Genomic DNA, 15,284 nt, shown 5'->3' with positions numbered 1-15,284 from the left:
TCCTTCTCCATCTTATTGTCTCATATTTGTATTTTTCTTTCTGCCATCTACTCAGTCATTATGTTACTTTACCTCGTTCCCGGTACACGCAGTCCACAGATCACCATTACAGAGATGCCAGGTATATGTTTTCCTCTGTGTGACTCTGTGCGGATAATGTATGTACTTCTATGTACCTACATGTCCACTTCTGTTTTTATTAGTCTGTGTATAGTGGTAGAAGACTTAGAAGTGTTGAGTTAATATCAGTATTAGCTTTCTTGATATAATGTGTAGACAAACACTGGGTAATTCTTCATGTGCTTCAGTTTTTAAACATTTTTTCACTGCCAAAAGTCTGTAATTGGTAGTCCCTGAAGGTGATGCTATATTTACATCATTCTAATGTCTTTTAAAAAGGCAAAAAATAAAATTATTTAAATCACAAGCACAAATACCTGCTAATATTGTGATTTTCATATACAGAATGTCATACATGTATGGCTGTGTTAAAGGTTACAATAGATAAAACTGGAGTGTGTTACCTTTCTCGTAGTCTCTGCTGCAGGCCAATATACCTTAATTTTTAAAAGTAGTTTTGCAAAATTCACCAAAGTTCCAGCTGAGTTTGTTCCAGTGTGTTCTTCTTTTGCTGACGTTGCTTGCTTTTCATGTTGTTTTGTCTTCATTTCATCTTTGTGTTGCTCTTCATTGTGATCACCCTTTATGTTTTGGCAGCCAGGATCACACAATGTATCCTCTATTTTGTGAAGATGCAATCAGATTACTTCGCTCCCGTAAGATGTGCCGTACCTATTCTGAGGGTGCTTACTATGACCTTGAGAGGTATAATTGATGTGGAGCATATCGTTAGCTCTGCCCCTTACACTTTGACGGTACTGTGTTTGGTTTCCAAACTGAGAGTGTGATCTATGTTTTAAGTGAAAAACACATGCAGTGAAGATGTTTTATAATACTCTGTGAGTACATATGCACCTAAAACTGACTACTCAGGAGGATGGGTAAATCCCAAGAGAAGCTGAATAGCTTCATAGAAGTCAGTTTCATAAATTAGATTATATGGATATTATATGTAAGTGTCTTTGTATAACCCTTATTTTTGCTGGAATTTTTGAAAGTGCTTATAGTTATACTGTTTATTATTCTCTTTGAAATAATAAGGAAAAACCTATCTACTTCAAAGTACACAGAAATAGAGTCTTTCTGAAATTTTATACTTTGCTTAACTGAAAAATAGAGTGAAAAGTAAAAGTATAGGCTTATGTTGTAGATATTTATATAGTGCTTATTCTGTAATTTATGACTGCTTGTATACATTCACAATACCTGTGTGTGATCACAGAACATCGGAGTTCCTATTTATATATGAAATATATGGCAGAGAGAAGTCGAGCCCATAATAATTTCTATGAAATAATTATACTTGAAATACAGTGCCTTTTAAGAGATGTAATAAGACATGCTGGTGTAGTACTGTGATTATGATATTTTCAGAAATATTGCAAAACAGGAAGAAGTCTACATGGTTGTGTGTGAGTAGAAATAAGGATATAAATCTGATAAATTGTGAGCCAATGAAAAGGAAATGGTGGCTTCAGATCTGAAATAGCAGATATAATGGTTGATATGGCTATTGCTTTGCAAGAGGCGCCATGTAAATGTTTCCATAGCAAGAACTAAAGAACCCTTGATATATTAACTTCATGGCTGCCCTCTGGATATGAGTTCCTCTGAAAAGTTCATTAAGGTTTGGTCTGGATTCGGATCATATATAACCATATTTTTAGTAAAACTATTTTTGGATGCAGAAACAAAATAGAATCTGGAACTTTTATAGTATTATAGAACTATTCCTTCCAAAGAAATACTGCTTTTCAAAAATTCTCCATAGCTATAGTATAATAGACATTATAATCTTTAGAACTCAGTTAAACATTTGTTCTGAAATGCTGCTGTTTTACATGAAACTTAATATAAAGTGTAAATATTTCAGTCCGCATGTAGAAACCTTAATAAGGAAAGGGATTTTTGGTTTGTTTTCTGAAAATATGTGATGAAATGTGCTCATACATGTGCTATTTCAATAGTTAATTTTTATATACTCTTTTTTGCCATAGTTATATACTCACATTTGCGTTAGTTTATCTGAACCTGTTTCAGATTGCTGGTTGTATCTGTGATTGTTCAGATATTGCAGAAAGTTGGAGCTATTATCAAATTGTCTTAGTTGGAGGATCTTGACTTGCAAATCTTGATCTTTGTTTCTACAGAAATTAATTTCTCAAAAATAAAGTAAAATCAATGAAAATAAAGGGCAAAAGTGACAGTACTGCATAAAGATGAAAAAGCTGGGATTTAAGCAGTGAGATGGAGTAAATCTTTTCCAGGGCTTTATTGAAGAGAAGGCTATTAAAGCTAATTCCTCCTGGGGTCAGAAAGGAAAATCTGACGTGAAGTGGAATGTCTCTAGCTCACTGTTAGAACAGCATCTTGAGGTTCCTTGAGCCTAAGAACTGATCCTGGATTCTCTGGTCTTCTTGAATCCAGGCTGCCTATGGGTAATGTTGGTTACTTGAGGCATCTTACCAGATATGAAGTACTCTGAGTACTTCATAGCCACTACCATTTTTCCTAGTTTTTCATCATTTTTGTCTTTCCATATTCTGACAGCAGTTCTCTAGGTATTTAAGGACCATTTAAAGCATAATCTTTATCTTGTTCCTCCTTATCCATTGAAAAACACTAAGTAATTTCCTCTTTCTTATTTTATTTATTGGAAATATATGAAAAATTTCTTTTTAAACAAGATTTCCTCATTTATCTTTCTGTTTTTTCCCAGCTTAAAACTTACTTTAAATTACATTATTTTTGTAGGTCAAGGTGTTAGTCCTGTCTTCTTAGTTCCACCTGCTTAATCAATGTCATATTGATATCAAGCAACCACCTTTCTTCCTGCCTTTTACTTTCACTTTATTAAGCATGTGAAATAAATTTCCAGTTTCCATTATTCATCAAAATAGCAAACATTGTTCTGCACAGTCCAGCATTCAGGGAAGAGTCTCTCATCTGGGATAGCATTTTGTATCTTATGTCACTGTGAATCCACCAGTGGGGGTGTCCTGCAGGCAAATATGTCATACAGATTTATCAGTCAAAATTACTTGCCTTCTTTGTTATTCATGGCTCCTTTCATTGCTTATCTTGTAGTCATTCACAGCCAGCCCATTAACTCTTCTGGTCTCTTCTATCAGTTTTTTCTTTTTTTTCCCCACAGAGTGACTACTTGGCTCTTTTTCATCTTTTCACTGCTGAAGTTTATTTCAGTTGCTGTTTATCAGATTTGATAGTCTTTAGTTCATTAGTTCTAGGACACATTTACATTATCAAAAACCTTAATTTCTGAGTTCATTCTTAGGCTATGGCACTCGTCATTTTGTCTTTGCGATAGTTCCCCCCTTTTGAAGAAGTCCAACTGTTTTCGTCCCAAAAGAAATGGAGGTGGCATTGACAAGATACTTGCTCCAGCATATACCTAAGACAGACAGTAGGCACATGTGCAGCTTCACTGGCTTCATTGCCCTTTGGACCCTGGGCTTTCCCAAGAACACCGTGCTGCTCAGTACTCCACTCCAATTTTCCTTGGCTCTTTAATGGCATGGTCAGCATGGTAGCACTAACTGGTATCAGTTCACACTGCTGCAGCTACTCGGATTGAACATATATAAGACATCATGGCTGGACATCTAGAGCTCTACTTAGGTTTTTATTTATATCCCCCCAATTCACAATCCTATAGAGTTATACAGGCTAGTTCATAATTTGATAATCATCCATTTTAAATTGGCTGATATACACGTGATCTGAATGACAGAGTAAGGTTCTCAAGATTTTTATCCCAATTGTTTTTAAAAGTAAAATATTAACAGTGCCTCCCAAATAAAAATCTGCTGAAAACCTCACTGCATGATATTCTTTCTCAACTTACCTATCTTAGAGCTCAGCTTAGTCACTGAGAACACCACACTGTGCTATTTTCATTTTTTTCATTTAGCCTTTGAAGTTAGTGTTTGGAAGTCAATAAAAGCTGGCTTGTGCACATTTTGTGCAGGATGTGATGTTTATTTCAGGCAGAATTTCTGTTGCTTCACTTAAGGAAACAAAATTTTGCTTCCATTTTGTTTTCTGACTTTCGTTTTACCAGTCAGAAATTTTCTAACATCCATATCCTATTTTTGGTGAAATTTCTCAGTTGCTCAAATACTGTTTTCCTATCGATGTAACTTTTCACTCCTATGAAATATGTGTGCATTGATCAAGTGTTCTTAATATGTTGTTAATTATTTCTGAATATAATTTGGAAGTAGAAGTTTAAAATGACATATATATGAAAATACACATTCAGAATATATTGCTGAACTTTATATAAATGTTCTCTATGTTCATCACTATCTTAATAATACAGTGAGGGAAAACATCATGAAAGAAGCATCCTTTAAACTGTCTGAAATATCTGTGCTGTTTATTCCATATTCAGGAGGACTAGGCAGGAGAGAAGAGTGCCTAATTCATATTATGATGACACAACCTATATTCCTGAAAGGTATTTTAATTTATATAGTAAAAATAGATAAAGTTGAGTAAAGTATTTTTTCTGAAGTGTAGTCTAAATTTTTTAATTCACCTAGACAAATGGTATTTAAATTTACAGTGCATTTTATGCAGTATTTCTCTAAATACAGAACAGCTAATCTCCATAGTTTTAAGTACCTCATTTTCTTTTAGTCCTCCATTAACTTGACTTTGTTTTTTTTTTAAAGTATAATTCTTAACTTGAAAAATTTTTTATTCATTAGATGTGGGAGGAAAACTGAATAGTACAGAGGAGCTAGGTACAACTGAAGGATTTTTCCCCACTTAACTGCAGCATATGTTTAATGGCTAACCTTTTCAGTCACTAGGAGTGATTATAGGACAATTTAGAGTCCTCAATTTCATTCTTTTAATAACCTGAGTCACTTAAGAAGGTCCTCAGCTTTTGACATATTACTGCCCATATTGATTTAAAAAAAGACTAACTGAATGCCTTCAAATTGATTTTGGGTACTTGCTGTGCTGGGACCAAAAGCACTATTGTTCTTCCTAAATTTTCATATGCATATAGAGTATCACAGTGAACATAATATAACCAAAGTCTGATGTGTAATCTGAAAACTTTTGGAGTGTCTCTGCAAATAGTTATTTGATAACAGCATTTAATGTTTAAAGAGCTAGGCAAAGTCCAAAAGGAAGAAAATCTGAAGAAAGAAGCAAGGTGATATTCTTCTCCCTTTGTACAATTCGATCTTTTATATTTCTTGTCCATTTTTAAGTCAGTGTCTGATTTTTTGTCTACAGTACTGGAGCAGGTAAAGCAGGGATTATTTTCTAATTAAGAGCAAGAAATTTTGTTTCTATTTGATTGATACAAATAAATACAGTCATATTTAACAAAAAATAAAGTGCACTGCAATTTTAAAACCATACTTATGTATTTATGGTGTCTATAATAAGTACTTTTACAGAAGTATCTTACTTAAAATACTGGCTAACTGGAGAGACTGGCTTCAGTTTTAAGGATACGGATGATCAGGGAGAGTGTAAAGATATACCTGTCATTCTCCAGCTGTATTCTAATTTAGATTGAATTTAAATCTAATCTAAAACTAAATTAGATTAAACTAAAGTAACTTTCATCCAGTCATTAATCTGGCTACAAACCATGCAAAAAGCCATTCCCCATACCATCCAATTTGATATAGAAGAAACACAAGCAGCTGAGTGACGTTCACATATACTGCGCTCCATATGGTCTTCCCTCAACACAATGCCCAGGAGGTGTGTGGTTATTTAGTTTGTAAACATATTGCAAAAACCTCCGATTTTGAAATATGAGAAGTTTGGGAAAAAAATGGAGTCATGCAAAAAACACTGCTGTGATTCCCAGGAACAGATTCATGAAAACTCTTGGATAAGTGTATTCAAGCCATTAAAATGTTCATCCTGCAGACTTTGGCTTGGATTTTCAGTACAGACTAAGGAAGATTTATATCCAAGTTGATCATATGGTGGTCCCTCAATCTTTTCTGAAAATCCCTGCCTTGCTTCTCACTCACTGTCGTGTGGAAATCATTGAATAGTGGGACTATTGCAGTTCCAAGGCTTTACTCAAGGAAGATCCTGAAAATATTGAACTCCAGAGATCCAGTTGAAACTTCTTAACCAAATGTTGGATGATTTGTATATACTCTTAATATACTGGAGTAATGTCACATAAACAGTTTATCCCCTGCTTTCTGAAATGAAAACAACTTTTTTTTGGTCCTGTTATTTCTTTTCTCAATGGTTCTACTTAAGATAAAATATTTCTACATGTGTTTTATGTTGTCTTCAACTGATTTGCTGAAATGATGCTGCAAATGTTTAGGTAGCCCATGTTCAGTACCTGAAAGAATAATACAGGTATAAAATTTAATTAGTTTTTATTGTTTGATCTGAGTGAAGTGAGTTTTCTTCTGCTTCTTAAATAACTGAAAAAACTAACCACCCTATCAAATAGATAGCTAAAACTAGCTAGCTAAAAAACTAACCACCCTATCAAAAGCAGTATTTTAAACTATTGCTACACAGAACATTATTGTCTGGTAATGCTATATCTCCACAATTATTTTTTAATTATTCCACAAACTCATGAAAACATGAAGATTTTTGTGTAAGAAAAGATAAGGGATCAGTTAGCCTTTATGGAACCTAAATTCATGGCTAAACTGCTGAAAAGAATAAAGGTGAAATATATTAAGAACTATATCAGGAAAAATTAAACATAATTTGCTTGGTTTTTAATAAAAAAAAATATGGTTTTCTTGCCTGAGAGAAAATAGGAAATGTACAAAATGATTTGGAAACATTTGGAAAGCTTCCTATTTTATTGAGCAGTGGTCATGTCATATGAATTAGAGTGTTATTAATAATACATATATTTCTTTATAACATTTCTTTATTTTAACTGCATTGTAAAGGTGGTACAATGGTGCAAGTTCATGGGCAGATCATGTAGTCAATGGTTCAGCTGAAAATTATGGGTAAGTAAAGAGTGTAGTGTTACAGATATAGCTAAAATGTATTTCTAATCTTTATAATAGGAGTTCATTTATAATTGTACCAAAATTATTCCTAATAAGTATATTTTTCTTGATGTCTTTCTTTCTTGACTCAGGACTAAGGCATATTTATGTGCTAGTCTGTTTTCCAAAATTAAGCTGTTTTATGCAGTTACAAATATAAAAAGAACATTAATTATGTTTGAACTATTTTTAAAACATGTTCTTACTGTTCAGGACTGCTTTAATGAAAAAGGGCTTTTTGGCTGATATACCTGCCTACATTCACAGTGTTGGGGAATGTGTCTTTGAGACCTAATACTTTTTAGTTTTAGAAATAATCCCAGTTCCAAGTTTCTAACCTATCTTCCTGTGTGATTGATGCATAACACATGCAAAGTGCGTGTACCTTTCAATCCAGTTCTTCCGAGCTGCAGTTGGCTCCTGATCAAGGGAGTGCTTGCTATTAGTTCCTTGACTTTACTACTTCTCCCTCATTTTCTTCTTGCTCTTGCGATATTTTTCTTCTTTATTTTTACTTACTTCCTTTGCGAATGGGCACAGAGCTTGCTACTTTCTGCCCTTCCGTATCTCGTAAGTAGGAGCTGGACTATGCTGGTGGCATATTTTGGCTGACTAAACCAAACAAATATATGATGTGGGTCCAAAATGCTGGTAAATTCTGAAGATCTTAAGTGAAACTCCCACAGAGTTACTGAGAACTTTTCCTTGATGAAGACTAAGAGTTACGAAACTATCTATCTCAAAAATATTTGTTGTGAAATTATACAAAATAATGCTGTACATATTGGTGTCTCAAATGCTATAATTTTGTGCATACCAATACTTAATAACATGTAAATTGTGCATGAATATTGAATTAATTATTTATTAGTAAATTAATTACTGACCATACTTTGAATTTTGTGTTTCTCTTTATTATTTTGTGGTGATACAAGTCAGTATATCTCTCTGGAGAAATAGTTATATACCTAAAACAGATCACTGGAAGGCTATTAGACTACACTCAGCTGAATATGACAAACCATATAAAATGATACTATATACTGAAAACAGAAGATATATATATAAAATGGATTAGTCACAGTTCACCTGCAGTCCTAGGGCTATTTCAATAAAATTGTGATTCATATTTGTCCTGTATATATTGACTAAAACAGGAATTCTGTTTAAGGAATTCAGAGACTGAAGGAGAACATAAGTGAGTTTATCAACCTGAAACTATAAAATCTGGTAAAACCCAGAATTAATCCTTCAATATTTTAACGCAAGTTTCTCTCTTCTCTAGAGAGAAGAGGTTTGTAGGGGTCTTTTGGCTCAACATTAGTGCAGCCACAGAGACTTGAGAACATATTTCTTCCCTAGCTTTTTGAACCAGAGTGCCACTGTTTGCTGGCTCTTTAATTTTAAGTGTTTGAAGTATACACTTAATTTGTGCTTATGACAAGGGCCATGATTATTAGTTTTTCCTGGGAAAGTGCACAAGCGTACTGAAAATGAATTGCATTTGAAGAAGGCTGGAAAGTGCTTAGTGTAAACAAAGTTTTTGTATTTGCTTTTGATAGTCACATTAAATAGTTCTGGTTTACTACTCCACTCGTCTTAGATTTAGTAATGTATAGTTGCTAATGTAGGTAAACATCAGGAGAAAACAGATTTGTAACTTGAAAAAGAAATTTATTTGTTAGTACTCTCTGTCGCCATTTAAATTTAGCTCCAAAAAGCTGTGGAAAAAGAAATAAAAGATAAGAACATTTGTTGTGAACCAATATGACTTTTAGGTAGACCATAAGACATAAACCATACTTTCATAGAATGAAGACTACTGAAATGGATCAGATTCTGTTAAGATCAATGGATTTACAGAATACCTTTAACAGAAACAACACGCTATTTTGCTCATTTGTAATTTAAGAGCTTAGAAGGTAATAAAGTCTTACATAACTGCTTATCTTGGAATGATCTGATTGAAATCCTGGCCTCGTCAAGTGACAGAACTGTTGTTGACTTCAGTGAGGTCAGAATTACAGGCAGGTCTGTTGCCAAAAGTTAGGAAGACAGATAAACACATATTTGCACTATTAAGGCCTGTTTGTAATAATTTACTAATTGAATGTCTGCCATATTACTGTTTTTTTTAAATGTTACTGGAAAAAAAGAGGCCAACTAAATACAGCATGCCATGTACAAATAAAGTTATATTTAAGGTCTGAGGAAAAAAATCCCACAAGAACTAAGTACTTTTCAAATTTTGCATTTAGTACTGCACTGTACAAAGGTATATTTAGGTACATGCTTAATTTTAAGCCTACAACTAATTCACTTGATTAGTCTATAGTCTAAAAGTGCTCTGCTGAACAGCATTTGAACATTCAAGCCCTACTAGGAAATGCTTCTCTCTCACTGCTTCTCTCTCAAGCATCTCTATGCATTGACTTACATACCACTTACTCTTCAATCATGAAATACATGTTCATTAAAACCCTTGAATGTTCCTGTCATTGCTCATACACTACAATACAACATTCAAGTGGAGTGGGTGAAACATTGTGTTTGAAAATGGGAAAAAATGTGTAATAAACTTATATTACAAATCTGAAACACTTATATTTTGGAATATTTCTAATATTTTTATTAAAATTTAGATTATTATCTTGGAGAGAATTGCAGCAGTATATTCAGTTATAAAATTGAGCTAGGGTGGTGGTGAGGAGGATTTCGGCTCTCTTTGAGAATTTTGAGTTCCCAGCTTTTGAATGCTAATCACTTTTTTCATGATCTTCAGTGAGTCATCTCATGAAGCTAAAGATATGTGTTCCTGCAGTGTGATTCTTTAATATGTGTCAGTTGAGGGTCTATATTAAAAATGTTGAAAGTTGGAAGTAGTTGGCAAAATACAAGGTACTATAAAAGGCAACTGGATATAAAAATGAAAATGTATATTACTAGTACCAGAAACAATACTGTAAAACAAACACTTAACATATTATATTACAGCAAAAATCAGCCTAAGTCTCTCAGACTTTTAAATTAGTAGTGAAGGAATACCTCCAAACATTTCATATTGTAGGCACAGAATAAAAGTATGAATAAATGTTAGTATGATAAAGTTAGTGCAAGCCAAATAAATTGGTAAGACATAAGGCAACATATATGTTGCTTGCATTCATTGGTTCACCTCTGTTGTAAGGAAATGGCAGCCTGCAAGGTTCATTTTTTGAGAAATTACCTTTGAGTAAAATACTGGAAACTGATTCTTAAACTAAAGTTAACTAGTTAAGTGAAATTAGTATTATTATTAGCTCATTTGCTGTGTTTGCTTTCATTTGAATGCAGTTACAAATAGTGTTAACTGGAAGTTAAGAAGCCTTTTTCTCAAAAGCATACACCGCTTCTTTTTGTTTAATGTTCAGATTTTCTGTGAAGAAGAAATTGCTTACATATTTTTACTATTTTCCCTTCAAAAACCAAGTTGCTTTTCTATTCCTCCAAAATACACAAAATTAAATTGGGTCTGATTTTACAGATAAAGAGGATATGAAATATTTCAGCACATCATTTCAGTCTTAATTGTTCCAGGATTGACACTACTTATTGTTTTTATTGATATTTGATTGTAATAGCTAGCATAAACTTCTGACTAGATCCATAGAATCATAAACTAATTTGAGTTGGAAAGAACCTTGGAAAAACTATCATCTGGTCTAACTCTACTTAAAGCAGGGCTTTGCTATTTCTCAGTAAATCTATTGATGATGAAACATATTTTGCAGATTAAATCACTATAGATATAGCTATATGTGCTTTCTTTAAGCATTTTTATAATAAATAGTACCATGCCATCATGTGTTAGCATGATTAGATATGTCTACAACAGAATCACCAAAGTGACTGCAATGCCATGTACAGATACCTAAGCAAGCTGTAAGCAACTGAGTTTCGATAGCTGTAGCAGTCTGCGCATAGCAGTGTGGAGCACAACGTCCCTGGGATCACAGCTGAGTTCTCTGCTTTGTCTGCTTAGCTGAGTCAACTAGTAGAAAAGTAGTTCAGATACTGGCATGTTACAGTTTAGTCATGCCTGTGACTGTTGTGTAGATATACCTGTAGTTATCACATACACCACAGTGTAATGTGCATGTGAATAGATCATACGAGTGTGTGCATATATATGTATAGATATATACGCTACACATATATAAAGCATGATAGAATATTACTGCAGCAAAAATATCTTGCTTTGCTTCCTATTTTTGTTTAGTTTGCAAGAGTACCTAAAAGCATTATGTTCCTGGCTTTTAAAACTATAGCAGCACATAATTTTATATTAAGTTTCTTTATAGGTATAGATGAGTGATTTGGTAAGGTATCCAGTCGCCAGTTTATCTAGATATTTGGTAGCATACTGCTCCTTCCCATTTTCCCATTTTCCATTACAATACTTATGACTCAAATTTAAGTTTGCTTGGTACTAGAAATCTCAGTTGTTTGTAGACATGCTCACCTATGTTATGCTAACAGAGGATCTTGTGTCTGTGACTAAACAGCAAAGTTCCTATAGCTAGTAGAAGAATAACATGTCCAAGGATTGAAATCCAGCAGCCATCCACAGACACTGACAGGTATTATCATTGTACATTAGCTGGAGTTTGAAATTATGATAATTAGAAAATGTATTGCTGTATTTTTCTTGTTCTGTGCTCAGTGTTTCTAGATGAAAAAAGATGCACTAGGAGCTGAATTGTAGTGTACTGTAATCCTACAACAATTCTATTTTTATTTCTTCAGTTTTTTGTTACAAGAACAACCTAGTACTAAAATTGTGATTGGCATGATCTCATAGCTTGCTTTTTTAGTCTTGCACACAGTAAAAGAATTTAACATGGGCTTTCAAATAAACTGCTTTCAGTTATTTTGGGGAAAAATAACTTTTATTTGTGTTGTAAGCGGTTATGATTGCTTACTGTTGAAAAATGTTCATCTTTTATAAGGCTTCCTCTATACATAAGTTTAGATCAATGAATGTATTAATTTGTTGAAAATTCTTCTCTTTGTTAAGAAAAGTAACAAATCTGAAAAATTAAAAATTAGAAATGGTTATTTTCTGCACCTTTGGTTAGATACTGTAGTTACCAGAATTTACGGTGGTACCTAAATAGTATGGGATTCTAATTCTAATTTTTGATGGGTTTGGAATATAAAATTTGATTGTGAATACTCACAGAACTTTCTGCATGGCAGCTTACAGAGAGCTCAAACAGTTTCAGAGTGATAGGTGTGCTTGGTTAAAAAGCAAACACTTACTGCTCTACTCTTTCCTCAGTGTAGGGGTGAGTTATGCTCACAAGTCTTGTAGACTTTGATAGGGGAATGGGCCACCTACCATCCATGTTTTCCTTAGCAAAGGCAGAAGGATGCTACGATAGGCAATAGTAAATGGAGGTCACTATTTGACATTTCATTAACTGTATTTTTTATAATGAAAAGTCTGATAGCAAAGATAAACAGCTCTAACATACATTAAAATATCACATGGATGTTGAATACTTTAACTTAGACTATTATATTTCCCTCTTTAAAAATCAGTAATTCATATGATATGAATTATAATGAGAAAAGAGGAAACTTTCACCGAGATAACTTGGGAGCATAAGCCCTCAAGAATGTTATCTGAAAAGTTATGAACTGTTTTTAATTCACTGAGGTGTTTTAAAAGCTCCCCCTCCATGCTTATGGCTGGATTGTGATATTAGTGCATAGTTGTACACTGTGGTAGGTGAGGAGCTTCACTGCCCAAGGAGGTTACTGGAGTGATATTTTTTCTGTAAAAGGGACAGTTCTTTTCTGAAGACCTGGATCATATAGCACATGTGTTTACTCTCAAAAGGACAAAAAAAAATATGTGAGGACAAAGAACAGACAGTAAAACTGTCTGTTGAATTGTTCTTTGTATGTGTTTGATCTAAAACCACACACTGAAGCTTTCAAGTGGGACCCTCAGTATGCTTATATAGCCCTCCTTTTGCTGCTGTGGGTATTGAGAGGTTTGCAGCATGTTTGCAGCATGTAGCCTGTAACTCGAGGATAACAACTCAGTTACACCTCAGGATTCAACTTTATCTTCAAATCCTTCAGCCTACAAAACAACAGTGGTGCCAAAGCTTCATCTAAAACCAAAAGGTTCACTGCCAAAATCCATGTTCTCCTTCACTTCTGGGAACTCCTCGTTGTTTTTCCACTTGAAGTAAATGCCAGCTGCAGATTGTGGCAAACTGAATATTTATATAAACTACTGAATATGAAATTTCTGAGGCCTTTATCTGTTAGCATAGTGATTAGCTATAGTGGCTCCATGATGCTCTGCAGAATACAAAACCTGCCCACTAAGGCATTAGTATTAATCCTAATGGTAAAAATGCCTGCCTGCCTTCTAATGTAGGCAGTCAGATCCCTAACATCCTAAAGCTACAGGATGTTATACTACAGCTAAAGACAATGAGTCCTTAAGAGTAACAAGTGAAAGAGGCTTAACTTCTCATGAAGTGTTTATGACAGTCATGTGGTTGCTACTCGCCTGTTCCTCTGTATGTCTTCCTGGCTTTTGGAAGGAGAAAGAAATAGAAAATGGAATATACCTCTCGCCATATTGCCTGGTCCCTGCTGCTGTGTGCTCCAGCAGTCCCCCACTCACTGGCAGAAGGGTTGTTCTAGCTCTCTGTGTGTGACAGTGACAGACCCAAAGAAGAAAGTCTCTGTGGGCTAACTAATTTTCCTAAATATGTGGGTAAACAAGATAGGGGTGGGTTGTCTGGACCTTGGTCATATTTTCTTTTGTAGTTTTGTTGAATTTAGGAATATTTTTTCTTGGAATTTTTTCCCGTAGTCTAAGAATTTATTCCCATGGATATTTTTTTAACCACGATGCAGGTGACTGACACCTTTCTCACCTTCCATAACACTGAAACCTCTCTTAAACAGTTACCTAAACTAAGCAACATTCATATCAAAGCTGAGGCTGTGTTTCTTTGTCTATCCACAATGTCAAAGAAGCGAGACAGTGGATGTTTTTGCTGATGAAGCTTCCCATTCAGAAACAGAACTCATAGAAGAAGAAGTGAGGTAATTTTGTTGTGGTTTTGTGCCAGGCTTGTTGTACTTTTCCTCCAATATTTAGTGCCTCGGCTTATAATTACCATTACGTGTCTCACTGTGGTGTGTTTGCTTGTTAGGAGCTTATAGATGTAGGTTCATGGTGAATGGTATTATTCTGAACCTGTCTGTGGCAATTCCTTCGTATGCTCTGGGAGTCCAATTATTACTTCATGGAAGGCCTGAAGAGACATTCGTTTTAATGAATCTTTTATCACCCCATTCAGCAAAGTTAGGCACACTAGAGACAACTATACTGTCTCAATATGGGTTTTAGAAATAAAATGCTGTTAATAACATAAGACTCTTCATAATGAGGCTGTGGTATGTCTTCCTCTTTTTTGATACCAATTAAAATTCGGCTTATTGTTACACTTAATCGTCATCCAGTCACTCTTTGTATTAACTGCCTTCATTGTAAAATGCATAACTTTGCTCAAGGAAAAGTCCTGAAGGGTACATGTTCCCCATTTGTATTCTATAGCTGTTTAGTTACTCAAGGAGAGCTGGGAGGAGTGTGAATTTAGTAAGTAACTCCATCAGGGTATGGATTTTACTTTTAAAATTTCCTTGATTTTATATATTTTAGGATATTGTTAGCACATATTACTCCTTGCAAACAGACCAATTACATTGTGAAAAAAGGTGGGGCTTGATTAATTTCTGAAAGTAATGGCACGATTAATTGCCTAAGATAGTAGAAGACCAGACTGCTTGATCAAGAAATTCTGTTTTACTCAGTCTAATTTCTCCCTGTTGCATCTCTAATGGTAACTTTTTCCATGCTGTTTTGGCACAGTTCTTTGGGCTGTGGGTTAGAAGGTTTTTTTATTACAAACCAAACTTTGTCTAGTTGTTGGAACTTCTGTGAGAACTAATGATGTTGTAGATTTTCATCTGATGACAGTCCGAGCACCACGTATGAATCCATTGCTATAGCCTATCCTATATCTTGACAGACATCCTGAGTCTAATAAT

General features: G+C 34.3%; 1 protein-coding gene across 29 annotated transcripts in view; it reads left to right on the top strand.

Annotated features, from left to right (window-relative positions):
* RIMS2 (regulating synaptic membrane exocytosis 2) overlaps positions 1–15,284 on the top strand; it is a gene marked incomplete at both ends in the record, with an annotated part of 502,005 nt that overhangs the window by 342,516 nt on the left and 144,205 nt on the right. For 7 of the 29 annotated variants that reach the window (XM_082312730.1, XM_082312756.1, XM_082312732.1 and 4 more), the window contains one exon: positions 56–121. The exons of 17 other annotated variants lie outside the window; for them this stretch is intronic. In XM_082312730.1, the coding sequence (XP_082168856.1) occupies positions 56–121 (66 nt within the window). Of the gene's footprint in view, positions 1–55; positions 122–717; positions 826–4,534; positions 4,601–7,055; positions 7,119–11,704; positions 11,780–14,204; positions 14,277–15,284 lie in introns of all 29 variants that reach the window. 5 more of the 29 variants (XM_082312752.1, XM_082312755.1, XM_082312729.1 and 2 more) reach the window with 4 other exon arrangements.

The sequence above is a fragment of the Platalea leucorodia genome, assembly GCF_965183815.1.
Source record: "Platalea leucorodia genome assembly, chromosome: 1".
In the NCBI taxonomy this organism is placed as follows: Eukaryota; Metazoa; Chordata; class Aves; order Pelecaniformes; family Threskiornithidae; genus Platalea; species Platalea leucorodia.
Note: the sequence above shows the minus strand (reverse complement) of the source record. Positions and strands in the feature narration are given on the sequence as shown.